Here is a 25,952-nt window from a genome sequence, read left to right as displayed (position 1 = left end):
TGACACTATTTATATGTTTATAATTTTCCATCCTTCTTTATATTTACCCGCTTATTTATTAACTCACTTATTTATTAACTTTGTCAAAAGTGTGTGTATTGAAAAAAATATTAACTATCAAAAAATTACGCAGGTCACTAAAAATCCTATTTATATCTAATACATACTAACGAATAAAAATTCTATATGTATCTAATCAATATATATAAATCGATTATGCTGTTTTGTATTAATGCATATCAATGAAAATTATATGTGTTTAACGCATATCTAATATATATAAATTAATAATAGTACCTTGTATTAATGTATAATAAGTGTTATTTATATCAAATAATTATAATTTTGAGACTATTTGTATATTTACAATTTTCCTTCCTTCTTTGTATTTATCCGCTTATTTATTAACACGCTTATTTATTAATTTTGTCGAAAGTGTGTATATTGACAAAAATATTAACAATTAAAAAAATACGCAAATCACTAAAAATGCTATGCACATCTAATACATAAAATAGCCTTCTTTTTATATTTATTCACTTATTTATTAATTTTCTCCAAAATATATATATTAGAAAAACTATTAAATATGAAAAAATATGCAAATTCCTAAAAATCCTACGTACATCTAATATATGCAGATGAATAAAAATTCTATGTGTATCCAATCAGTATATATAAATTAATTATGCTGTTTCGTATTAATACAAATCAATGAAAATCATATGTACTTAACATGTATCTAATATATATAAATTTAATTAATTTTCTCCAAAATGTATATATTAGCAAAAATATTAAATATGAAAAAATATGCAAATCGCTAAAAATCCTACGTGCATCTAATATATGCAAATGAATACAAATTCTATGTGTATGCAGTCAATATATATAAATTGATTATACTATTTCATATTAATACAAATGAATGAAAATCATATGTACTTGACATGTATCTAATATATATAAACTTAAAATTAAATCAATCCAATATTTATTGATTCAAAAAACAATTATTCGATCAATAAATACAAATATATGATTCTAAATTTATAATTTCAAATTGTTAAAAATCATTAATTTGTATATATTATATTTATGAATTTATATTCTTCACTATATTTCTTTTCTTTTAGTTTTTCAATACTAAACTCTTCCACTATCTAACACACGATCTTGAATCTTTGGTGAGTTTCATACAAATTACATTCCAATCAATATAATTCATGCACTACATTGCTACTCTCATTTCATAATACAACTACGTTTTTTCCCTATTTTCTATCTCAGGTACTCATTGGTGATATACCCTCGCATATACAAACAAACAACATAGGAGTTATCAATTACTATCATACTAAAACTCGATGGATCTTTCAGCTAGAAGGAATAGAAATAACAGAAGGTTGGCCAATATTCGCACAAAAACACTTCTTACATGAAGGAAGTGTCATCCTGTTCACTCTACTCAATGAAAACAATTATCATCTGCAGCTCTTCAGCAGAGACTTTATCCAACAATCATAATTAAACGTGTCCACTATAACTTCTTGCACATAGCAATTATCTATTCCCTAAATTTTCTTTATTCTACTTCCACTTATATTTAACAATATAAAAATAAACATATCGAAATTATTTCGAATTATTAATTTATCTCAACTATTAAAAAATGATTTACATTCCATTAATTTAAATAATATTTACATCCTGTTACTCTTAAAAAATTAAATACAAATCACAACAATATTAGTATATCTATTTATAAATATATTAATCCAATATATTGTTCCTCTATTTATTATTCCAACTCTACTATCATATAAAACACTTTAAACATGAATTATTAAATAAATCATACATTATCCTGAAACAATCAATAATGGGCACCCCGCGAAACTCGCGGGCACAATGCCTAGTATATTTATAATGGACTTGTGGATTCGAATCGGATTGACCCGATCACAGCCAGCCGAATTTTGGAGAAACCGGACTCGGCTTCGTCGAACATTATAAAGAATTCCAGCGACCCGACCGGATTATTCTAGCCGTCGACGATTCAACTCCGAGCCCAATGAAGGAGGCCACGCGCCTTACATGCTATTTACCCATAATCATTGTATTGGCAGCAGATTTATGTGTGGGCATCAGATTCTCCGCCCAGTTATCGGAGGGTTCAATTACAGACACAGCCAATCAACAACAGCTGCAAACAACGGATTTTGCTCTAGGAAGCTTCTGGAGATCGGAAGCGGTGTTTGGCTGCTTGGATGGGGTAGTGCGTACGACTGTCGGCTATTCCGGTGGATCCAAAACCAATCCCGAGTATCGGAGCTTAGGTGATCACGCTGAATCTGTTCAGGTCACCTCCTACGTTCCTTCTTTCTTCAGCCTATTGATTTGCATTTTATTACCGGTTTAAGTCTTTTGGTTTTGCTAATTGGTAAAAGGTTGGACAATTAGATCTAATTTGAAATTTGAGGACTTATCAACATTTTGTTTTTAGTTGTTTATTGCTAATTCTCATACTCGGTTGTTGAGCCTGAGAAGGCTCTAATGTTGAGTGATTGGAGATAAGTACTGGGGATGTGTTTTTTTTTTTTTATGATTAACAAAATTAGTTAGGAGAGGAAAATGGTAAATATTGATTGTTCCTATGAACTGTCGTTATTCTAGGCAGATCATGGAGAATTAGTCAACTTCTTTTATTACTAATGAGTCTTAATCAAGAAAAACTGGGAAGTATTTCCTATGTTTTGGGGGATACAAGTGTAAAGATCTTGAATTGTTTTTAGCCAGTCTATGCAACTTAGTTTTTGACCGTCATCGTTCTGTTTGCTTAGAGAAGGCCTTGGAGATTCTGTAACATGACCGTGCATGAGGTTATTGCTAATGGACTTGCAACAATAGGTTTCAGTCATCCCATCAACTTTGTTTGCACTTGTTACCTTTCAGCTGGATTTCTCAGTTGTCCACCAGCACTGAGTGAGAGTGGAAGAGTGGTACTTCATTTTGTGAACTAAATGCTTGTAACAAACCTATTGTTGCAGTTTAATTTGTTATGAAGTCGGCACTTGTTTGATTTGGGTTCTTGACATAGTTAGCTGTTTCAAGCCCTTGAAACAGATCATTATTATAGTCTACTGTGGAGCTAATGTAATGTTTATCCTGCCAAGAGTTTTGCTTGTGACCTGAATTAGCTGAAAGGTGGAAAACCATTTGCCTGATCTAATCTATGATAGCCTCAATAGCATAAAAGACATCCAAATTAAAAGTATAGCAATATGAAAGTTTATGAACACTTTGAGATAACATGCTAGTCTCGCTACAGAGAAAATGGAATTTTACTCCCAAGTCAGATACTGTTGCAATTACCAACTACCAAAACATGCTCTTTAATAGACATTCAATTATTTCTACACTTGTTTTATATATTGAAATCGATTCTGTGCAGATTGAATATGATCCTAAGGTAATTACTTTTAAACAACTTTTGGAGGTCTTCTGGACCAGCCACGATTCTAGGCAGGTGTTTGGGCAAGGTCCTGATGTGGGTAACCAATACAGGTACTGTTGGTAACCTGGATTGAAGTTGTATTTTCTATGTCATAATGCTGGCTTTCTTAGTTGAAACTTTCCAAGCAGATCCATCGTTTTCACAAATGGAACTGAAGAGTCAAGATTGGCTTCTGTAAGTAAAGAAAGAGAGCAGACAAGGTCAAAGAGTGGCATTGTAACCACTCAAATTCAGCAATTGGGAACATTCTATCCTGCAGAGCCTGATCATCAGGTTAGTATCTTTCATCAACTTGTATAAATCACAAAAGCAAACTTGGTGTTACAAGTACAGGTTCTCCTTTGTTTTGCTCCTATTCGGAACGGATAGGAAGGAGTCTGTGTAGTAACTTGTAGATTTTGAAATAGGTTGTCCAGCAGAATTTATGAGTGCAGGATGGCCTTTGCTTAGTTTTCTTTAGAAGTTAAAACCTATATCTTATTCCTGGCTTCTGCGATATTCTTACTGGGCACATTATGCACTTACAAGAATGAAAGGAACATTAATGAAAATTTTGACTTGTGATCTTCAGAAATTTGAGCTGAAACGGAATCCGTTTCTTCTTCAACTAATGGGAAACTTGCCTGAAGAAGAGCTGGAAAAATCAAGTCTGGCAGCCAAATTAAATGGCTACGCAGCAGAGCTTTGTCCGCCAAGATTGCAAAAACGTATTCATGCAAAGATCAATGACATCCTAAGAAAAGGTTGGCCCATCCTCAGAGAAGTTTAGGAAGAAATATTTTTTGGTGGTGAACTTAGAGATCCTGGGAGGCATATATTTTCGGAGGGAAATTTATTCAATTTCGTTCAGCTGGCCGCGACATTTTTTTTTGTTAAATTATACCCCTCATTCCTTGGAAGATCTAACGATTCGTTGAGAGAGTTTGAGCATTATGACAAATTTGAATTTCATGACATTTTTCCTCAACATTGGAGTGACTGATTTTTATTTTTATTTTTTGTACAATATTTTATCTGCTTTGTAAAGGATATTATAGTCTAATTAGTTAATTCGTTCAAGGATATTATAATTTTTCTGTCGTGGATACGCACTGTTACGGGTACCCTACTGGCTACTGGCACCAGGCCATCAATAACGTGGACGTGCAAAAATAATAAAATTTTATCCTTTTCTTTTGGGTACCATCAATTATCTATTTTTTTTTTTAATATCTCATAGTCAGATTAATGCATTTTCACTTGTATTGAAGATTATTCAGAAAACAACAGTAATGAAGGAAATACTTAATTCTAGAAAGCTGAAAAGTAAAAGAAAAATAGAAGGTGCTGTTGCTGAAATTCTAATTGTAGTAATTAGTAGGACAAATTTAACGACAAAAAATCAGTTTTTACTTGTTGCTCTTCAACATTTTTTGTTTTCCAACTCTTCCAAACCAAAAAAAAAAAAGGAATAAAAAAAAAAGCAATTGGGCTGTGGAACAGGCTAGCTGAAAAGCCCATGTAGACCAGACGGCGCAGGCACACATGTAGCCCAAGGGCCGCGAGTGACCAATTTGGTTTAATATTATTTGATTTGAGTTGTAGGAGTATTTGAGCCTGAACTTCGAGTTGGAGCCGCCACTGGTGAAGCGCAAAACATCACTCGAGGTCGGTCAAACTCGAGCTTAATTGTTAATTCCCATTTTCTCCATTCTCTCCATTCCGGTGCTCTTCGCAGAATAAAAATTTAACCAATAAAAGCAGCAAAAATAGAGTCAGATCGGAAGAGGAAGAAGAATTCGGCTCCGAATCCATCGACGGATCGGTCGGAAAAGCACAAGAAGAAGACGAAAATGTCCTCGTCCTCATCTTCCCCAGATAGCGTTAGGGCTTCCCACATATTGATAAAGCACGAAGGATCCCGGCGCAAAGCTTCCTGGAAAGATCCAGAAGGCCAAATCATCAGTAACACCACTCGCGACGCTGCCGTTTCTCAGCTCATAGCTCTCCGCCAAGACATCGTCTCCGGCAAGGCTAAGTTCGAGGACGTTGCCGCTCGTTACTCCGATTGCAGCTCTGCTAAGCGCGGAGGAGACCTCGGTATTTATCCCCTTTTGTTTTAATTTTGATTTAGTTTTTCTTTTTAATTTACTTTCTTCTTTTTTTTTAAGTGCTGTGCTTATGTAATTTAACCGTTCAATTTTTTTTAATTTTTATTTTAAGGTGTTTTTCATTAATTTTGCGTGTGACTCTAGCTCTTAAATTTGTTATAAAGATGCTTATGTGTTAGTGGAGGCTGGTAATTTTGGTTCTTTTTTGTGATAAGTCTCTGCTTCCCCCCCCCCCCCCCCAAAATTTTGTTTGTCAAACAGATATAAGGAACTGTACAGCAATTACTTATTTGTTTCTGCATTTTAAGGATCGAGTATTTTGGATTCTTATTGAGGACATTGAGCTCACCGGAATATGTATTAGAATTTATTGATTTTCATATGGATTAGGAGCAAGAAAATATTGGAAAAGTACCTCTACTGCCATTGTGTTTCAAAAAGATTACCAGAGTTAGTATGATAGTAATACCAATATAATCTTCATCCATGAAAAAGTACTACTTTGACTGAACTTACATTCTTAGCGATTGTCTTTTCTCGTTATTTTTTTGGAATGGTATTACTCGATAATTCCATGATAATGTGTATGCTTTTCTTGAGCTCTTTAGTTGTGGGTATTGCCTCTTCAATTAGACTAACTTTTGTTGATTTGTACTGCTTAAGCAAATACATAAACTAAATGTACTAGAGCATGTGGAAACTAATTGGCATAGTCATTTTAAACTGATAGAATTATTTGAAATGGTTTTAATTGGATAATTCCATGTCATACTTAAACAGGGTGTCCTCTTCAGTTTGTTCTATGCAATCTTGGTGACAGCATGAGGCTTGTATCATTGCACAAGTAAAGATGATTATGACCATCCCAAGTGCAGAATGCCAACCAATAATTAGCTGTGTCACTTAATGACTTTTGGATCAAATTAAAGTTTTCTGGATTTTCAGTTGGTTAGAGCGTAAGATAGAGTATATATGCTGAGAATTCATTTTACATGATGAATATCACTATTCACCATGCCCAACGTCATGCTACTCAACCTCATCAGCGACATTTTATGATCACTAGTATGAAAAACATATTGCTCTTGGGTCTGGGAATCTGTTGGTCTAGATTGTATGTTATAATACTAATATGGGGTGTCGTTGGAGATCCCTGGTGTTATGACCCCGAGAATTGGTAATGATCACTAGAACCAATCACTGGTATGAATGCCGTATTTGCCTTTGGGTGGGGAATTTGTTGTTGTAGATTGCATGTTATAGCAATAGTAATGCTTTTCTGGAGATCTCTGAGAATTTCTTGGTCTAGTTTGCATGTTATTACTTGCAGATTGTAAAAAAATTCGCGATTTGCTCTAGGCCGGGTCTCATGCACCTCCTTGCTTTATAGTTTTCAATATATTGCTTACTAAATTTTTGTTTTAGTCCAAGATTTGAAGTTCTCTGTGCAAGTGGAGAATAGTTTGCAAGTTCTTGAGCATAAATTTCTATCTTGTTTTAATGAAATGGTTCTAGGTTTTACCTAGGGCATTATATGCGGCAGTCGTCTTGCAAATTAATCTGCTGCTTCATTTGTATAGACCTTCAAACTATTGGACCCTAATATTGTTTTTGATTGTGTGTGTGTGCGTGTTTTCTATGTAACGAAATGGATTTTTCAAGAATTCTTGGTCAGAATTTTTTCATCTTTCTTCCTTACCCCTTCAGCTTATGACTTCAATTCAGGCTCATTTGGAAGGGGACGGATGCAGAAGCCTTTTGAGCAAGCAACATATGCTCTAAAGGTTGGCGAGATAAGTGACATTGTTGATACTGACAGTGGGGTTCACATCATCTTGAGAACCGGTTGATTGTCACAGATTATTACGGCATGGTGAAGAACTATTTTGACATACCACGAATGCGAAGATTTAGCAATCTACTTTGAGATTTTGATATTCCCCTCTATTTGAACTGTTACAGCTCTGTGGAACATCACTGGTTATTGCAAAACATTTTTCGGCCTGTGTGCCTTGGACAACACGATTGCTTCAATCTCAAAGAAACATGATTTTAGAAAGCAAGGAAAGAAAAAGAGCTACTTTTTCTCAAGTATTTGTATCTTTTGATTCAATTATGGGTTGTTGCTTATTTGTAATTTTGTATGCCCAAAACCGACAGCCGCAGCATACTGTGACATACAACGAATTACATGCAGCTCACAAGGGTAGCGAGCATCTTCCTGACTAGATATGCTTCGTTCTGAAAACCAAAATTGTAGTTTCTTTCTTGGCGGTGCAATTCTGAAACTCAATCCTATTATTACAAAACACACAATATAAGTTCCGGAGGTAAGTAATAGCATTGGGCCGCTCGCAACCTTCACCGATGCTTATGAATTCATATATTAGTCTCTTATCCTCGCTTATTTCTTTCCAACTTCCGGAAACGATTGGCGCCAAGGCTACCTGACACGACATGCTTCAGATCTAACTGTAGATTGACCGCGGTTCTTTCCCTTTTGGAGTAGTGAAACTTTTAGAAGATTACCACGTTGTTAGGGGCAATACAAATTTTTTATGGATCAAATTGGGGTTCTTATGGTGTGCCCAAGTAGAGCCAATACACCATTGAACTTGGAGCTGTTGAGGCGCATCAAAGATTGAAAAGTGATTTACTATTCAGCCTTCTGGGAAAGTTCTCTGGGACAGGAGACTGTCTGGCGGATGGGAGCAACTTCAAAAATTGTGGCCGTTTCGTGATATTGAAAGAAATTAGGAGGATGTGCTTGTTGATCTGAAGTATAGCCGTAAAGAAGCAAGCAAAACTAGGAAGAATAAGCTAGAACAACGGACTTTATCATCCTGAAGAGTGGGGCGGTTGGGAAGAATAAGCTAGGAAGCAAAGATGGCCAGATTTGACTCGGACTAAAGAATAAGCAGAAAAAGATTAAGCCCCATATCAAGTACCGAACAAGGTTTTGCTTTCCCAACTTGGGCAGCTCGCAATCTACCATGCCTTCTACAAGCGGCCCAGAACACCAAAAATACCACCAGACTTGCAGAAAAGAGCCGATTACTTCACGGTAGGTGAAACCCGTTTAGACTTGCAGAACACTGGCTCTCATTTTGCATGCATCGCAATAAATGCAAATTGCAAGAAAATTTCTCCCCATATGACCGAGATGTATTGTTGAGAGTCCAGGAATCCAGCATGCTCAACATCACTCATCTGAAAAATGATCAACTCCCTAGGTGTGGCCGGTGGCCCATTCAAGCTACCATAGATCGAGTCTGAATCAAAGACTCAGGTGAAGAGGGAAAACAGGAAGGGAAGTTCTGTAGTCTGTACTAAACAATGCAGAGCAATGACGGAGCCAAGGGGGCCCCTAAGTTTTGAGAATTTTAATTCATAATATGTAAATATGTGTGTAAAATAAAATTGGTCCCCCCTAAATTTTTTCAATTTTAGTTTATATTATGAGAGTTGATATATATATATATATATATATATATGAATTAGTCATCTTTGAATGGAATTTCAATTTTGACCCCTCAAAAAAAAAAATCCTGGCTCCGTCACTGATGCAGAGGACATTTCAAAATATGTTTCTTCTAAAATTCTAAACTATGACAAATTTTATTTCGGACCTCCATGGTTGACATTAACTGCCAGATTAAACAGAATGGTCCTTGAGCTGTACAAACGATAACCACCATGCAGAAATAACATTGTACTTCATGTTCTCCCTGTAAAAATCCCACCAAGCTTCACCCTCTTTGCACCAGGCGCCTCCAACACAACATCAGTCCTCCACCGTCCAGGTACATCATGCTCGAAAGGGCAGCTGGAACCATTTCGGCATCCCTTTGAACTGTTATAGAACTTACATGCTCTCTTAGACTTTCGATCTGCTTCCTTTGATTGCACGTGATTGTAAGATATTCCATACAGAGACAGCTCATCATCCTGATTTCCTCTTTCTTCCCCGTATTGCTTGATTAAGGACTGGAAGTAACTGATATCTTTCTGTAAAGAAAGAGATGTGGTTGTCAGAGAGCAGGGATATGCACAAGAAGTAATTGTCAAAAGCTATGTGCATGGGAATTTTACCCTCAAGGGCTCCAAAGGAAAAGATGGATGCTCTGCGCCAGGCACAGAAGATGGAGCAGGAATTCTACCAACATAATCATTTCCAGCACAATCATGCGACCCATGTTCTTCAATCAACTTCTTAAGGCGATATACCTCCACAAGTGATCCAGAGAGAGGTGAAGTTCCAAGATGTGCTGCTATATATGCAGTATCCAACCGATCAACCAAGGATTCAGCTTGCATTCGGGGAAAGGTATGGGAATGCCTCTCTACAGCAGGCTCAGGGAAGCTAGTGTATAAAAGTGGACCATGTTCTCTAGAAGATTTCTTGCTGAAATCAGGCAATGCGCTTGACAAAGGAACAGATGGTGTCACTTTCTTTGGCTCAAAAGCTGTTCCTGATATAGAAGAGCCAGTTACAGTTGGTTTCACAAACCTGGGTACGAAAAGATCTCTGAAATTAGCCAGTTGACTATGTTCTTTCATGAAATTCTTACCTGGAAAATCAGGATTTGAGATCAGCAAGGGAACTGGTGGTGCCACTGTCTTTGAGCAAGAGCCTGCTCCAATCTCAATATTGGTGGATGGTGCTCGTTTCAATAGCCTTGGTACAGCCATATGTCCATTATCGGCCAGTTGAATATATCTACCAGTGGATTTCTTACTCAAAACATCAGGAGTTGAGCTTGATAAGGCATCTGATGCTTTCAGCAGAGACATATTTCCAACATCAGCTCTTTGAAAGACTTCACAATTGGAGTTCTGACTTGGCAAATCGGACTTTGATCTCAGTAATGAAATTGATGTGGTCACTTGCTTTGGTCCAAGACCTGTTCCAATTTGTGCCTTAGCAGCTAATGATTGATTCCCTGGCCTTAGTAGAGCCTCAATTCCTGCATTGCCTGGCCGTGTATTTTTGGTAGTGGACTTCTGGACCAATGAAACAAGAGTTGAGCTCTGAAAATGAAGTGACTGTTCTACTTCATCCCATGCAGATGATGGTCCAGTTTTAGTACTGGCCACGTAAGCCCTAATTCTACTTGGGGCAGCTGGTGAGCCTTTCATCTTTGACGACCTGTGGATGAACTCTGTTCTGGGACTGTCAGATTTGCAGCTTTCGATGGTAGCTTCCTCAAACAGAAAGCTGCCTTGAGAGCTTGGACGGTGAACTGAAGACTCGGCCTTCCTTGATCCAGATGTTCCAGTTGTAGTATCTGAAGCTAGTCCTCGTTCATCAATCAGTTTCTGTACCAATTTTGGGTTGCTAAGAAGCTTTATCATCAACTCTGGGCCTATTAAACTTCCATGCTCTTTACTTTTCATGATTGCAGTTGTGGCAGCTGCTGCTGCAACCATTGGGCCATCTAGATCTTGCAGTGGTGCATGATCAGATTTTTTACCTTTAGATAGCTCTCGAGAAAGAAGAGACTTGCTCTGAGGGATGTCAAAAATTTCAGAAGTTGATGGGCTTTGGGACATATTTGCTGGTTCTGACTTGGCGGAAATGTTGAGCGCTGCTGTTTCATTATACAGGCAGTCCGTTTCTGCTGCTTCTTCAATTGCAATGACAGGAATAACCGGAGTATGCCAATCATCAAAATGTTCGGCTTCCACATCCGATGAGATCGAGGGGCTATTTGCAAAATGCCAATGATGTGGTCAAGAGAAGAAAGCAATTAATTGTATTAAACTAAAGAGTTTACTTTACCTGGGAGGAACAGCAGAAAAGTGAGGATAAACTACCTCACGCACTCTCATTTCCCTATGCTTTTGAACCTCTACTTCTTCACTTTCTTCCCCAGCAGCCACGTGACATTTAAACTTCAAATCAAACTGCTTGATAAATACATAATAGGTTACCCAAACTTGAGAAGCAAAATGTGAAAATTATGCAGTCTTATCACTTCTCATAAGCTTACTCGAGGAGGAGTTCTCCACGGAATCTGAGGAATGTGTGAGACACCTTTATGGCTCAGTAGGTTGGGGTAGCTTCCGACTGACGATCCAGGACAACCATCAGCAGTCGCAATATTTGCATTTGATACCCTTTCGTGAGGATTTCCAGGAGGTTCCCTACCTACCGCAGATGGGCAATCTTCTGATTGGAAAAATTTTACCTGCACAAATAACAAACGAGGGACCTGGAATGTATTGGATCGGATAAATATGTAAAGAACGTGGTAATATACATAAAGCATGTAGAGAGACGACAAAGCTGACAAAGAACCACCAGGACTACATTGTTTGACGCACCACATAGCAGCCAATTCAATCATCCCCCATTCCCCCCAACCCTGAACCCCAAAACAAGCCCAGAAGCCCAGAATTGGAAGTGAAAGGAACAGTATATAGGAGACAGCAATAACTTCATTTCACCCATCCTGCTGCAGAAGTTTCATTGCCTTCACATTCAAGAACCTGCCTTCTCATCCCAACTAAATGCAATATATACTTTACCTAGACAATGCATACACTTCAAGATAGTAAAACATGACGAAATTATTTGTTTGTGTGCACAACCATATTTCAAAACATTACTCCTTGCAGACAAAAGACAACTAGAGAACTGCAACAGAGGTGCTTCATATAAAGTCTTGCTGAATTTAACTCAAAAAGTGGTTCGACAACTTCAGCGAGACCAATATGTATGTAAATCAAGAGAATTTAAACCACATATCGAAAAGCAAAGGTAACAGCCTATAAAGTAGCGTATTAAATATTTAACAGAAGGGCGAAGAACTTTATTATTCTGTATTGGGATGCATTATTTGAGATAGCGAAAGATGCTCCTTTTAGCAGCAATAAGCAATGACTCAACAGAAAACAATGGAGCTAGAAGCATCAAAACAATGACTTCAGCAATTCACACTATCCACTTATGGTGCAACTATGGTGGAGCTGACAGGGCGTAAGCATTCTTAACTCAAGATGAGCAAAGTTATGACTTCAAATGCAAGTAACGGTTATACATTGTGTCAAGTGAATACTGTTCCACTATACTCTTAAAGTTATACTGGTTCAACCTAAGTAGAAGTGAGCATTGTCATATTTGACATAGTAAGTGATGATATCATATGCTGAAATTGATAACCAAAATAATTGAAACATCCCAAGCATCTATGAAATGAAAGAAGACTCCCCGTTAGAAACTAGAAGATACCACGCGGTGACATGATTATGAAGCCAAGGATTTCTGAAGGGAAGTACTCACTTAATCATCATTTTTTTAGCTCCAACTAACCAAGGTCATCCATTTAAAAAAATTTGTCCTCTTCCTTTCTCATATCAATGCACTTTAAACATCCACATACATCTACAAAGAATATAATGATCACTGAGCTCCATGCCAAATGTGACAGTTTACCAACATTCCACATCAAGCATGTAATTAAGAGACAACATTAAAGCTGAGGTCCATGCCAAAAACCAAAACGTACCAACTTTATTTTTATCAGTGAAAGAAGCAAAAGTTCTATGTACATTTAACCAAGCATCCACTTTGTTGAGAATCAATTTTCCTTTAATTTTGGCATAGAACTGCCTATGATTATGAAATCATATACGAAAACCCTTCGATAACTTCAATGTTTCTGCAACAAGCACACAGAAAAGCATGGCAAGTCAACTAATCCTCAGAGTAAAGCACATTAACACAAATTTATAGTTTACCAAATTAAAAGCGTGTGGATAAGAAGAAGAACCATGTACCTACTGTTTGTTCACAACTAAAGCAAGTGATCTCGTTCATATTGGAGCATTCTCCTACTGATGAGTCACACATGCAAGTGATGATGCCTTCTTGGGGACACATCACACTGCATGGTACATGTTTCATTTAAAAACAAGAATCAACAACCTCCCCAGAGACCGTTCATTGCGTGCGCATACAAGAACTTCCAATGTGCCATTATTTCTACCCCTTTATCTAAGCAAAAGGCAGAAACTGTGGACTGCTCTAGGGACTTTGAATACCCTGCTAGACTCTAGGTTTGTGCTGCTCAGAAGCTGAGAATTATGCTCAAGATGATTTAACATAATTGCAACTACAACCTAATAGGTAGAGGCTATCCCTGTTGGTTAGTTTTCATCCACTTGAACTCATTATTTCACACTTTACAATAACCAACTGTGTTTCCTAAGCTACTCCAATGGCCTAATTCTAACAAATCAGACTTAACATTGGCAAAAGAGAGCAACTTTTCCTCTCCTTACAAAGTATATATTCCATTGATCTATCAGCTGACTCTGTCCTTTCCTTGAACTCATAACATGACTGACGCATATATTGTAACAGCTCTTTCTGTACTTCGATAAACATCATAGCTGCTTCAGATTGTGAAATAGCTCCCTCGTGGACCGTTACAAACCAATCACAATAAGCTTACCCTAAAGTTAATGCTCTAAGTAGACCTAAAAATGCAAAGCGTAATTTAAAGTTTAGATGATTATGTTTCTTTTGACTCCCAACATGTTCAAGTTATCTTTTGGAGTTGTTTACCATTTTTCGACAACATTAGCTGATAATAGTTTCACATACAGTGAACAATAGGTCTGATATTATAGCACACTTATTCCCATTAATGGTGCCCATAATGACTAACATGCTCTAACTAAGCATTGGCACACCCATTGAATGCCAGCTTGATAAGTGCACATGCTAGCATATCATTTAGCATCAGGATTATCGTCAATTCAATGGCATCTAAGAAGTGTCTTAAGAGTAGCTCATTCAATCTTGGGAACCTTTAAGTCAAAGACTTAAACAGGACATTTTATCCACCTTGAAAACTTTTGAAATTAAAGTATTTTCCAGACAGTTTTTTGTTACCATTCTTCACATCTTCCAAAATGTTTTGTCTTATCAATGACTTCTGAAAAGCAAAACATCACCAACATCATATCAAAAGAATGCATCTAAGTGACAGATAATACTTCTGTTAGTCAAGTTTCGAAGGCTTGAAATCTGTAGATCATTTAGTTAAAATTAATGATCTTCAATAGCTTATGGTCAGATCACATGCTTAGGCAGAACAGCTTATACAAAGTATAAGCAGAACTTCATCTCCTTCCTGCTTGAAGAACTCTCAGAATCCCTTATGTTTTAGACATTCTCTTTGCCTCAAAAATGATGCAAACTGTTCCTGCCTACAAAGCACAAATTTATTTATTTAAGGCTTCATGTACCTGAACTTCTTTGTTTACTCTCCTTCTTTTGACTGCATGCACGCTGCTTGGTCGAAAACATCTTAGTTTGCATTTCTTTTAGTAAGATATAAATTAAAAGCTATGCACGTAGAATCCTTGTAAACACAAAACACATCCAGCCTATAAGTGTATTAGCAACGTATTGGAGCTCAGTGAGTACTTCTTCCGTGAAATGAGAATGAAGGATTCTCAAAAGCTTGTTTAAATGGTTGAATTCTTTCCTCCACAGAACTAGATGCATCCATGCATCCAGGAAGGAGAAATTTGCTTCCCTAAAGTATGAGTTGCGTTCATTAATGTAGAACAGAATTTGATTTCCCCATGTAACAGATTAACACCTCAAATAGTTCAAAGCTTCCTTTAAAGTTTAAACTTAAATTGAATGATTATTGACCTTTTTATCTCGTTTTATCTCTTATAATGTGTACTTCCATATGTCTAAAAATTTACTGACTGTATATCTAAATTATGTCCATGATGCTCTTTTCAAAATTTCAATTTTGTTTGTATTTTTAAGAACTGCATTTTTTAAGACAACAGAGTTTTTAATACCTGGTCTCTCCAAAAACAATAGTTGTGGCTTCTTAAAGCAAATCCTACTACAATGGACAGAATCAATTAGGTTACCAATAAAAATCAATAAAGTACTGTTCCCAAATACAATAGATAAATGAATGCACACAAAGTATTTGTTTGCAAATTTGTAAACTAATGTGCACTCACAAATTAGCATGAAATCTCATTTTTGAAGTCGTAAAAACCAAGTAATAATATTTTCCCAAAAAAAAATGACACATCAAAATTTTTCAGAAAAAAAAACACTGAAAAGCTGATTCAATACACGAATTTAGTACGGATACAATGATGATCATCAACAGCATTAGTGTGAGTATACCTGACAAAGATTAGCTTCAGTTGCCCAACAAACTCTGCTGGATTTCTTCTCTCGCTTCATTTTTTTTTTCTTGTTTGACATAAAGAAATTCAACACGATTTACACCACATTTAGGAACCGGAAGCACTAATGCAGTAATAGTTGAATCAAGTTCAAGTTCTTTAAGCAGCAGCAGCGAGAAAACTTTTTTTTTTTTTGGGCAGTGTTCCAAGACTAGGAATGTTCTAGATATTAGAATGCAAAAGCCCTAGAGGAAAATTTTGAGGTTATAACAAGCGATTATTTTCTGCTTCGTCTTGTTTGAGTTTCGGCCGTTTTGCTTGAGCTCAAGCGTTTTAACAAACACGTCTCTTGGGTTGAAGAGGTGCCGACGAGACCAGGGTTGCTGCATACGCATTGATCCGCGTTGCCCGAATTGGAGAGAAAATGATTAGTGTAATTAGCGTCATAGGCCACCGTACTTTTACCTGAAAAAGTGCGGGGATATTCATCTGCATCTGCTTCTGCCACCGCTACTGACGTGGGCTTCTTTTGGTTTTTGAGCCGTCAGCTTCGTGGGCACTTATTTGAGTCCGACTCACTTTCCCGCTATCATCAAGGGTCTCTTATTAATTTCAATACTTTTTTTCCTTTTGTCACCAATCTCATAAGGTAAGTTAATCTTATGTAATCCGGGATTTGGTTGCAAATTTATTATGGAGATATTTAGATGGAACATGGAAGGCAAGATGTATGAGTTGTGGAAGATGAGATTCTTTTTCAACCCACGATTAATCAACGAAAGTCTATAACTTCAAATTAGGAACTAGCACTTGTGCTCTTGTACACGTAACATAATATACAATTATATTGGAGTTATTTAACGAGCCCATGCTAAGCACTCCACAAAAGAAGAAGATGTTTATTTAAAAAAAAAAAAAAAAGTAGTTAGGGAAAGTGTATAAAAGCAATGAAAGATCATTACATAATAAATTTAGTGTGATTTATATGTGTTAATGTGCATTTGTTAGAATAATGCAATTATATTTTAGACCAATTAAATTTCAAACACGTTCATGTAATATGATGGACTATTCTAGCGGACTAGTGTATTTTTATGAGCTAACGTGATGTAGTTAGTGCAATTAATAAGTATCTGACTGACAATTAGCTATAGCGGATTATTTAGAGTTAAACATAGATATCATTGATAAAAAAAAAAAAAAAGTTTATGGAAGTTGTTGAAATCTTGTAATCATACAACATTCGGATGAACGACTATTATATAGAGCTAATCATTTAGGGAGCATATTGTAAGCGAGATATTCTATATCTATATCTGTATAAATTTGAGAAGGGATTTTTAGTAACAAACCTTCACACACTTTCCCACTCCCAATTTCGTTTTTCTAGCATTTTACATTTAATTTATTTCATAAAATACATCATGTCTACATTTGAAACACACACTTACGTTTTCATCAAATAAGAATTCCACTCCAACTAACACTCTTCCCTTCACACACTTTTCCCACTTCAATTAATACTCCTCCAATTAGCAATTCCACTTCGATTAAAACTCTTCCAATCCAATAACAAGAGATAACAACATAATTTTACCAAAAATCGCAATTTACCATCTCTTTCACCAACGCCTAAATTTCAAACTCGTTAGATTCTAAAGGAGGAAACATTTGCAGTCACACCTAAGGTAAAAATTCTTTCAATTAATTAATTATTGAACAATGATCTACATATTATTTTGAATTAATAGTTGTAATCTATACATTTTTTGAATGGTTTTAAGTTAAATATTTTCGGATACTTGCTTGCATTCAAAGCATTAACATAGACAATATGTTCCATAAGTTATGCAAAAATTGTGGACAACCATGTCAATCTCATTATTCAAAAATGGTGTGTATCCATTGTAATGACATAGTTGACACTGTTATTAGGTAATTATTTTCCCATATATTTAATTTTACTTACATTTTTTATTGTATATCACAATTTCAACTTAATATATACAATGTTAATATACAAGTTAGAAATTCCAGTAGTAACCTATATCTCGCTCTTCAAGACAGGCATGCATGATTCATACTTTGTTGTGTTGCTTCTTATCGTAGAGATTTAAAAGGGAAGGTATAAATTATTTATACGTATATATTTTTATACAATATTATTTACAAACTTTCTAAAACAAATGATAATTCTAAATTTTGTATACTCTTAATTGTTAGGTAAATGGTAGTATATTATTTGACCAACACATTAATTCATGCGAAAATTGTGCATTCTTATTTATAGTACAAACTCCACAAAATTCAACAGAATTAATTAAACCCCCAATACTGGTATTTGTACTCAGAGTTGATTGGTGTGAAAAATGTTCCCACTTTCATAAAAGATTATCAAATCGAAGGCAAAATATTTGTAAGTAGTTCATTTACTTATCAAATTAAATATTCAGTTACATTTAATTGAACCCTTATGTCGCTCAATTTATGATATAGATTTCTACTTTTTTTTTCAGAATTTAACTTCCATCAATGTGGTAGTTTATAAATAATGGGGATGCTTTTATCATCTATTGAACTATTGCTACAAAATCTCATTTTTTAACTATACTTTCCTGTGCCCTAAATTATACGAACAATTACGTACATTTCTTACTCTTTTTAAATTTCTCCATCGATTATAATTTCTTTCAAAAACATGATCTACTATGCGTAGCACAGGTGTTTAGACTAGTTTATATAAATTGAAGAAAGGGTTTTTAGAATGGTCAAATTATAATGCTTCCAACTCCATATTCTTTTTTTTTTTATAGAATTTTAAAATTTTTAATTATTAAATATTTCTTCATGCCTTTTGAATTTAAAATGTAAGAAGTGGCTCCATTAATATAAGAATTTGGTTTGAAGTTTATCATGAAAGGGTAAATAAAGATGAAACATCATAAGTTCTATTAAGACTAAAAAAGTAAAAAATAATATTTTACCTTTCAACTTACTAACTCTAACTAAAAGCACAAAACAAAAAAAAAGAAATAATATTTATTAGCCATGGATTTAAAAAATTAATAACGTACTATTCTTGAAACCTAAATTAAAAAATCACTAAATTAAAAAAAAATCCTACTAGTCCGTCAAAGTGGAAATTTTTATTTAAAATTTTGTTTTTGATAAAAATAAAAATAAAAATAACACAAATCTTACCAATAATAGAGAAATAGGTAACAATATAGTTTAATAGAAAGATATAGAACATTTGACAGTAAACTATATCAACCCAATTTATATATATTTGATCTAAATTCGACACTAATTGGGTTTGAATAAGAGTGTGAAATCCAACTACTAAAAAGAACTTTGGATATTATTGACTATTTTATGTACTTTTTATTGTTTTCTTCATATATAAATATGTAACACTACTCTGCCATTTTTATAATCTAAATTTTTTATTATTTTTATAGTTGTAAGGGATAGTATAAGATATTATCATTTTTTTACTTACATGTTTAGATGCCAATATTTACAACCACTGTGGTCAATTCTTGGTTTATTATAGTTATCATATTATAGGAGATAAAATTAAATATATTCTAAAAATATTAGTAAACTAAATTGCATGTTATGGTTTTTTTCCTTCAAATTTTTCCTTTCAATTGGGAGAATGAATATGGAGTCAATTATGAACTTTTTCAAAAGAAAAATTGACGCTATTCAATCCAAATTTATATACCAAGTTATTAAGTCTGGTGCTTTTATTTCGAAGATACAAATATAAGTTATTTTAAAAGCATAAAACTAAACTGAAAGTTATGAGAATTTTTTCTTTTGCTTCAAATTTTAATTTTCAATTTGAAAGTTGAAATATAAATCCATGCATAGCAGGGGTTAGAATGCTAGTGTTTATAAATGATAAATATGAAGATAAAACTTCATGATTTTCCCTTGCTTCATTTGAGAGATTAACAAAAATGGATGATTTTTTTCATAATCAAGCACCGCTATGTTAATTCTTTAACATCTTGTGGGCAGAATTAGAACTTTGAAAATAAATAAGGAAAAATTGTTCAAAACATTGCTCACATCTCACTAAATGAATTATTTTGTCCTTCATTTTTAAAATATTAATTTTACGTTTCTTATAAATTCTTAGTCCTAACCTAAGTTTCCAATCACTTTTTTAACTCATGTGATCATATGTAGTCATTTTTTACGTACAAAAAGGTCAAATCCCACTTTTTTTAGTGATACAAAATGAATATAAATTGGGTCAAATCTCTTTTTTTTTTTTTGGAAAAATTTTGAATATGGTTTGAGTTAGATCATACTTTTTTAGAGGTAAAAATAAATATGGATAGGATAATTTGTTCAACTACAAATAGGATCTAACATTTTTGTCCTTACCTTAAAGCAGTAATCATATGTGGATTCAGGTTAAAAAATGGTCAAAAACTTAGGTTGAGATCAAATTTTGCCAATTTAATTTTATAAATGATATAAAATTATCATTCATTTAACGAAATATGGGGACGTTTTGAACTATTTGTCCAATAAAAAATGTAGGCTTCAATAAATTTTCCTCATTGTTTTGCCACTTTTGGAATGCGAACCATATTAACTATTCAATCATTTCCGTTCTCTTGTATTCTCTTAATTTTTTTTTTATTTGGTTCTTCTCCCAGTGACGGTCCAAAATTCATCCAAACCAGCCTAAGGAAATTTAATACTTTGACCAATAGAAACAGTCTTACAAAAGGTCTAGAGTTTTCCTTATCTTTTCTAAGTGTAACGCCACCGAAGCAACCATAGACATTTTGCCATTCCACAGTTGTTTTTGCAAAATCAAATTAATACATAACAATAGAAAGAAGCTATAATCATTTCAACACGAGTGTTTTAAACAATTACATAGATTCATATTGTTTGTAAGTTCTGAGATAAATTAAGAAGTTCACTGTTTTTAAGCCAAAGAGTGCAAAAACCGCAGATATAATTTTTTTTTTAAATATGGTTGGAAGCAGGCTATCCTTTAATTACAAAGAAACTAATCTAAGGTGAGAACAAAGAAGCACTACAAGATCTAAAGCTAAACACAGCCTAACCATATCCAATGAATATGGTAATGAAATAACTCCTAATTCCAAACTCAAGCCATAGTTGGCAATTCGACCATGCAGTAGGGAGAGCTAGGAGGTGTAACATAGGTAAAACAACAGTACGTGCAGCAACACAGTGGCCAAGATGCAGTGCAGAATGCTGAGACTACATCAATAGGAATGCATCTGAGGATAACTGTGCAATGGAACAAGAGAGAAAGAGCTGTTGGTTATGGTATTGTGGGAAATGAAGGAAGAGAGTAGGACCTAATGGGATGGGCAATGAGAGAAAGAGCAAGTGAGAATCAAATTCAACAACTTGCTGAAGGGTGTCAAGCTTGCTCTAATCAAGGCAGCAGAACAGGAATGGAGACTTGTCAACATTGGAGTTCCTGACAAAAATCTTCTACAGAAAATCCAACGAAAAAAATTAATGGATGCATGGGTGGGTAACAACATTATTGATACAGGACGTCCAAGGGCTGAGTACCTTGTTTTACAATGCTACTTTTGCTTAGAAATGGTGAATAGAAATTATCCAAGTGTTCAGTTTAGCGTTCAAGCTTTGAGCAATTATCAAGACGTAGGGTTAATTCTAATTTGCTGTGCTAATGGCACATTGTAAGTATCGAGCCTTTGCTCGTTTTATAAATACTTTTGTGTCAAGTAATACAATTCTACCGTCTCCATTAAAAAAAAAACCCAACTCTAAATTCAAACTATAGTTGGTAATGTGAGTGCAAATTATATCACAAACCATTCTAATTGTCTAGGTCCGTGCTTGGAATGGATCAGAAATCTATTAACAAAGTAACATTTAACTCCAAAATTCAACCTTTGTTTGGCTATCTAAGTGTGAATTATATCGTAGAGTGTGCTCATTGTCTAAGGTCGTGCCTGGGCTGGAGTAGAAATCTTTTATCTACATACCTAAATTTCCTGGATGTGTCAGACTAATTACTAAAGATAAGAAAAAGGGTGCAGGGCGTTCTATTTCATAAACTCCTCTTCTCCCTCCATATGTTTGGATATTTTCATTAATTGGTCCTATTTTCCGTGTTATTCTTTTCTGTAACTTATATTGCTTTTTGTCTTTACCATTCTTTGAACTGTAACAAGAATATCAAATGCCCCCTTCTCATTTATGATTACATAATGACACTTTCATTTGGATGGAAAGATTTGGAGATGCAAGAAGAGATAAGCAGACGAAGTTTGAATAAAAGCCATCTCTTGATTGTGATTATTAAATAAAGAGAAAAGAAGAGATATGATGACACCAAAGAGTAAGTTGAAATATTTAGCTTCAAAAAAAGGGGTAAGTTGAAATATTTCTTCTTCTTCTTCTTCTTTTGTTTTTAGTACTTCAACAATGACAATTGTCCTAGATGTAAATTAGTTTTTAAGGAGATCAACGAAAAAATAAAAGAACCATAGAAGGTATAGTTTTAACTATTAGTTGGAAATTGAAACTTTTAAAAGACATCTCAAACCAAATTACCAATTTTACTCTCTCTAAAATTGAAAATTGAAGTTGGCTCTATTAGTTTGGTAAGGACGTCTGTCCCCCCCAAAAAAAAAATGCCTAGTAAGGATGAACCACTTGAAAAAAGTCCAGTAAGGAGAACCACTAGCAGAAAAGAGCCGGTTACTTCACGGTAGTTGAAAACCATTTAGACTTGCAGAACTCTGGATCCCTTTTTGCATGCATTGCAATGAAATGAAAATTGCAAGAAAATTTCTCCCCGTATGACCTAGATGTATTCTTGAGAGTCCAGCAATCTCGCATGCTCAACATCACTCATCTGATAATTGATCGACTCCTTAGAAGTGGCCCATTCAAGCTACTATAGGTCGAGTCTCAAACAAAGACTCACGTTAGGAGAGAAAACAAGAAGGGAAGTCCTGAAATTCTAAATTATGACAAATGTTCCTTCAGACCTCCATTGTTGACATTAACTGCCAACTTAAACAGAATGGTCCTTGAGCTGTACAAACTATAACAACTATGCGGAAATAACAATTTAGTTGCCAATCTCTCACAACATTTTACTTCATGTTCTCCCTGTAAAACTTCCACCAAGCTTCAACCTCTTTGCACCAGGCGCCTCTAACACAACATCAGACCTCCACTGTCCAGGTACATCATGCTCGTAACGGCAGCTGGAACCATTTCGGCATCCCATTGAACTATTATACAACTTACAAGTTCTCTTATACTTTCGATCTGATTCCTTGGACTGCAGGTGATTGTGAGATATTCCATATAGAGACAGCTCATCATCCTGACTTCCTTTTTCTTCTCCATGTTGCCTGATTAAGGACTGGAAGTAACTGATATCTTTCTGTAAACAAAGAGATGTGGTTGTCAGAGAACAAGAAAATGCACAACAACTAATTGTCAAAAAGATCTGTGGACGGGAATTTAACCCTCAAGGGCTCCAAAGGAAAAGATGGATGCTCTGCGCCAGGCACAGAAGATGGAGCAGGAATTTCACCAACATAATCATTTCCTGCACGATCATGCGACCCATGTTCTTCAATCAACTTCTTAAGGCGATATACCTCAGCTAGTGATCCAGGGACAGGTGAAGTTCCAAGACGTGGTGCTATATATGCAGTATCCAACCGATCAACCAAGGATTCAGGTTGCATTCGGGGAAAGGTATGGGAATGCCTCTCTACAGCAGGCTCAGGGAAGCTAGTGTATAAAAGTGGACCATGTTCTCCAGAAGACTTCTTGCTGAAATCAGGCAATACGCTTGACAAAGGAACGGATGGCGTCACTTTCTTTGGCTCAAAAGCTGTTCCTGATATAGAAGAGCCAGCTAGGTTTGGTTTCACAAACCTGGGTACTGAGAGATCTCTGAAATTACCCAGTTGACTATGTCCTTTCATGAAATTCTTACCTGGAAAATCAGGGTTTGAGCTCAGTAAGGGAACTAATGGTGCCACTGTCTTTGATCTAGAGCCTGCTCCAACTTCAATATTGTTGGCTTGTGGTCGTTTCACTAGCCTTGGTACAGCCATATGTCCATCATCGGCCAGTTGAATATATCTACCAGTGGATTTCTTACTTAAAACATCAGGAGTTGAGCTTGATAAGGCACGTGATGCTTTCAGCAGAGACATATTTCCAACATCAGCTCTTTGAAAGACTTCATAATTGGAGTTCTGACTTGGCAAATCGGACTTTGATCTCAGTAATGAAATTGATGTGGTCACTTGCTTTGGCCCAAGACCTGTTCCAGTTTCTGCCTTAACAGCTAATGGTTGATTCCCTGGCCTTAGTAGAGCCTCAATTCCTGCATTGCCTGGATGCGTATTTTCGGTAGTGGACTTTTGGACCAATGAAACAATAGTTGAGCTCTGAAAATGAAGTAACTGTTCTACTTCATCCCATGCAAATGTTGGTCCAGTTTCAGTACTGACCAACTGAGCCCTAATTCTACTTGGGGCAGCTGGCGAGCATTTCACTTTTGATGGCCGGTGGATGAACTCTGTTCTGGGATTGTCAGGTTTGTAGCTTTCGATGGTAGATTCCTCAAACAGAAAGCTGCCTTTAGCGCTGGGACGGTGAACTGAAGACTCAACCATCTTTGATCCAGATGTTCCAGTTGTAGTATCTGAAGCTAGTCTGCGTTCATCAATCAGCTTCTGTACCAATTCTGGGTTGCTAAGAAGCTTTATCAACAACTCTGGATCTATTAAACTTTGAGGCTCTTTACTTTTCATGATTGCAGTTGTGGCAGCTGCTGCTGCAACCATTGGGCCATCTACATCTTGCAGTGGTGCATGATCAGATTTTTTACCTTTAGATAGGTCTCGAGAAAGAAGAGACTTGCTCTGAGGGATGTTAAAAATTTCAGAAGTTGATGGGCTTTGGGGTAATTTTGCGGGTTCTGGCTTGGCGAGGCAGTCCGTTTCTGCTGCTTCTTCAATTGCGGTGACAGGAATAACCGGAGTATGCCAATCATCAAAATGTTCGGCTTCCATATCCGATGAGATCGAGGGGCTATTTGGAAAATGCCAATGATGTGGTCAAGAGAAGAAAGCAATTAATTGAATTAAACTAAAAGAGTTTACTTTACCAGTGAGGAACTGCAGAAAAGTGAGGATAAACTGCCTCATGCACTCTCATTTCCCTGTGCTTTTGAACCTCTACCTCTTCACTTTCTTCCCCAGCAGCCACGTGACATTCAAACTTCAAATCAAACTGCTTGATAAATACATAATAGGTTACCCCAAATTGAGAAGCAAAATGTGAAAATTATGCAGTCTTATCACTTCTAATAAGCTTACTCGAGGAGGAGTTCTCCAGGGAATCTGAGGAATGTGTGAGACACCTTTATGGCTCAGTTGGTTGGGATAGCTTCCGACTGACGAACCAGGAAAACCATCAGCAATCGCAATATTTTCGTTTGATACCTTTTCGTGAGGATTGCCAGGAGGTTCCCTACCTACTTCAGATAGGCAATCTTCTGATTGGACAAATTTTGCCTGCACTAATAACAAACGAGGACTTGAATGTATTGGATCGGATAAATATGTAAATAACACGGTAATATACATAATGCATGTAGAGAGATGACAAGGCTGAGAAAGAACCAGCAGGGCTACATTGTTTGACGCACCACATGGCAGCCTATTCAATCAATTCCCCATTCCTCCCCACCACCCCAATCCCAAAACAAGCCCAGAAGCCCGAATTGGAAGTGAAAGGAACAGCATAGAGGAGGCAGCAGTAACTCCGCTGCAGAAGTTTCATTACCTTCACATTCAAGAACCTGCCTTCTCATCCCAACCAAATGCAATATATACTTCACATAGACAAGGCATACATTTCAAGATGGTAAAACATGATGAAATTAGTTGATTTCTTGCACGACCATATTTCAAAAACCAAAATGTACCAACTTTATGTTTATCAGTGAAAGCAGCAAAAGTTCTACACATTTAACCAAGCATCCACTATCTTGAGAATCAATTTTCCTTAATAAATAAAAGTATAGAACTACCAATGATTATGAAATCCTATATGAAAACCCTATGATAACTTCAATGTTTCTGCAACAA

General features: G+C 35.7%; 2 protein-coding genes across 2 annotated transcripts; both read left to right on the top strand.

Annotated features, from left to right (window-relative positions):
* The first annotated feature begins 1,969 nt into the window (after nucleotides 1-1,969).
* Nucleotides 1,970-4,581, top strand: LOC113778114 (peptide methionine sulfoxide reductase A5). The gene is made up of 4 exons (XM_027323392.1): nucleotides 1,970-2,362; nucleotides 3,455-3,567; nucleotides 3,646-3,790; nucleotides 4,089-4,581. Exons 1-4 carry the CDS (start codon nucleotides 2,075-2,077, stop codon nucleotides 4,284-4,286), a joined length of 744 nt encoding a protein of 247 aa, XP_027179193.1. The 5' UTR covers nucleotides 1,970-2,074; the 3' UTR covers nucleotides 4,287-4,581.
* A 544-nt stretch (nucleotides 4,582-5,125) lies between these two features.
* On the top strand, nucleotides 5,126-7,744 carry LOC113777761 (peptidyl-prolyl cis-trans isomerase Pin1). The gene is made up of 2 exons (XM_027322953.1): nucleotides 5,126-5,596; nucleotides 7,333-7,744. Exons 1-2 carry the CDS (start codon nucleotides 5,350-5,352, stop codon nucleotides 7,455-7,457), a joined length of 372 nt encoding a protein of 123 aa, XP_027178754.1. The 5' UTR covers nucleotides 5,126-5,349; the 3' UTR covers nucleotides 7,458-7,744.
* The last annotated feature ends 18,208 nt before the right edge of the window (nucleotides 7,745-25,952 follow it).

Source organism: Coffea eugenioides, chromosome 7 (genome assembly GCF_003713205.1).
Source record: "Coffea eugenioides isolate CCC68of chromosome 7, Ceug_1.0, whole genome shotgun sequence".
Lineage (NCBI taxonomy): Eukaryota > Viridiplantae > Streptophyta > Magnoliopsida > Gentianales > Rubiaceae > Coffea > Coffea eugenioides.
The sequence above is the reverse complement of the archived record's forward strand: the minus strand, read 5'-3'. Positions and strand labels throughout refer to the sequence as shown.

Bases quoted from the DNA above. Each gene is read 5' to 3' on its own strand.
- LOC113778114 (XM_027323392.1), top strand. From the start codon at position 2,075: ATGAAGGAGGCCACGCGCCTTACATGCTATTTACCCATAATCATTGTA. The intron at 3,568-3,645 runs GTACTGTTGGTA...CTTTCCAAGCAG, and splicing joins GATGTGGGTAACCAATACAG to ATCCATCGTTTTCACAAATG. The intron at 3,791-4,088 runs GTTAGTATCTTT...TGTGATCTTCAG, and splicing joins CTGCAGAGCCTGATCATCAG to AAATTTGAGCTGAAACGGAA.
- LOC113777761 (XM_027322953.1), top strand. From the start codon at position 5,350: ATGTCCTCGTCCTCATCTTCCCCAGATAGCGTTAGGGCTTCCCACATA. The intron at 5,597-7,332 runs GTATTTATCCCC...ACTTCAATTCAG, and splicing joins TAAGCGCGGAGGAGACCTCG to GCTCATTTGGAAGGGGACGG.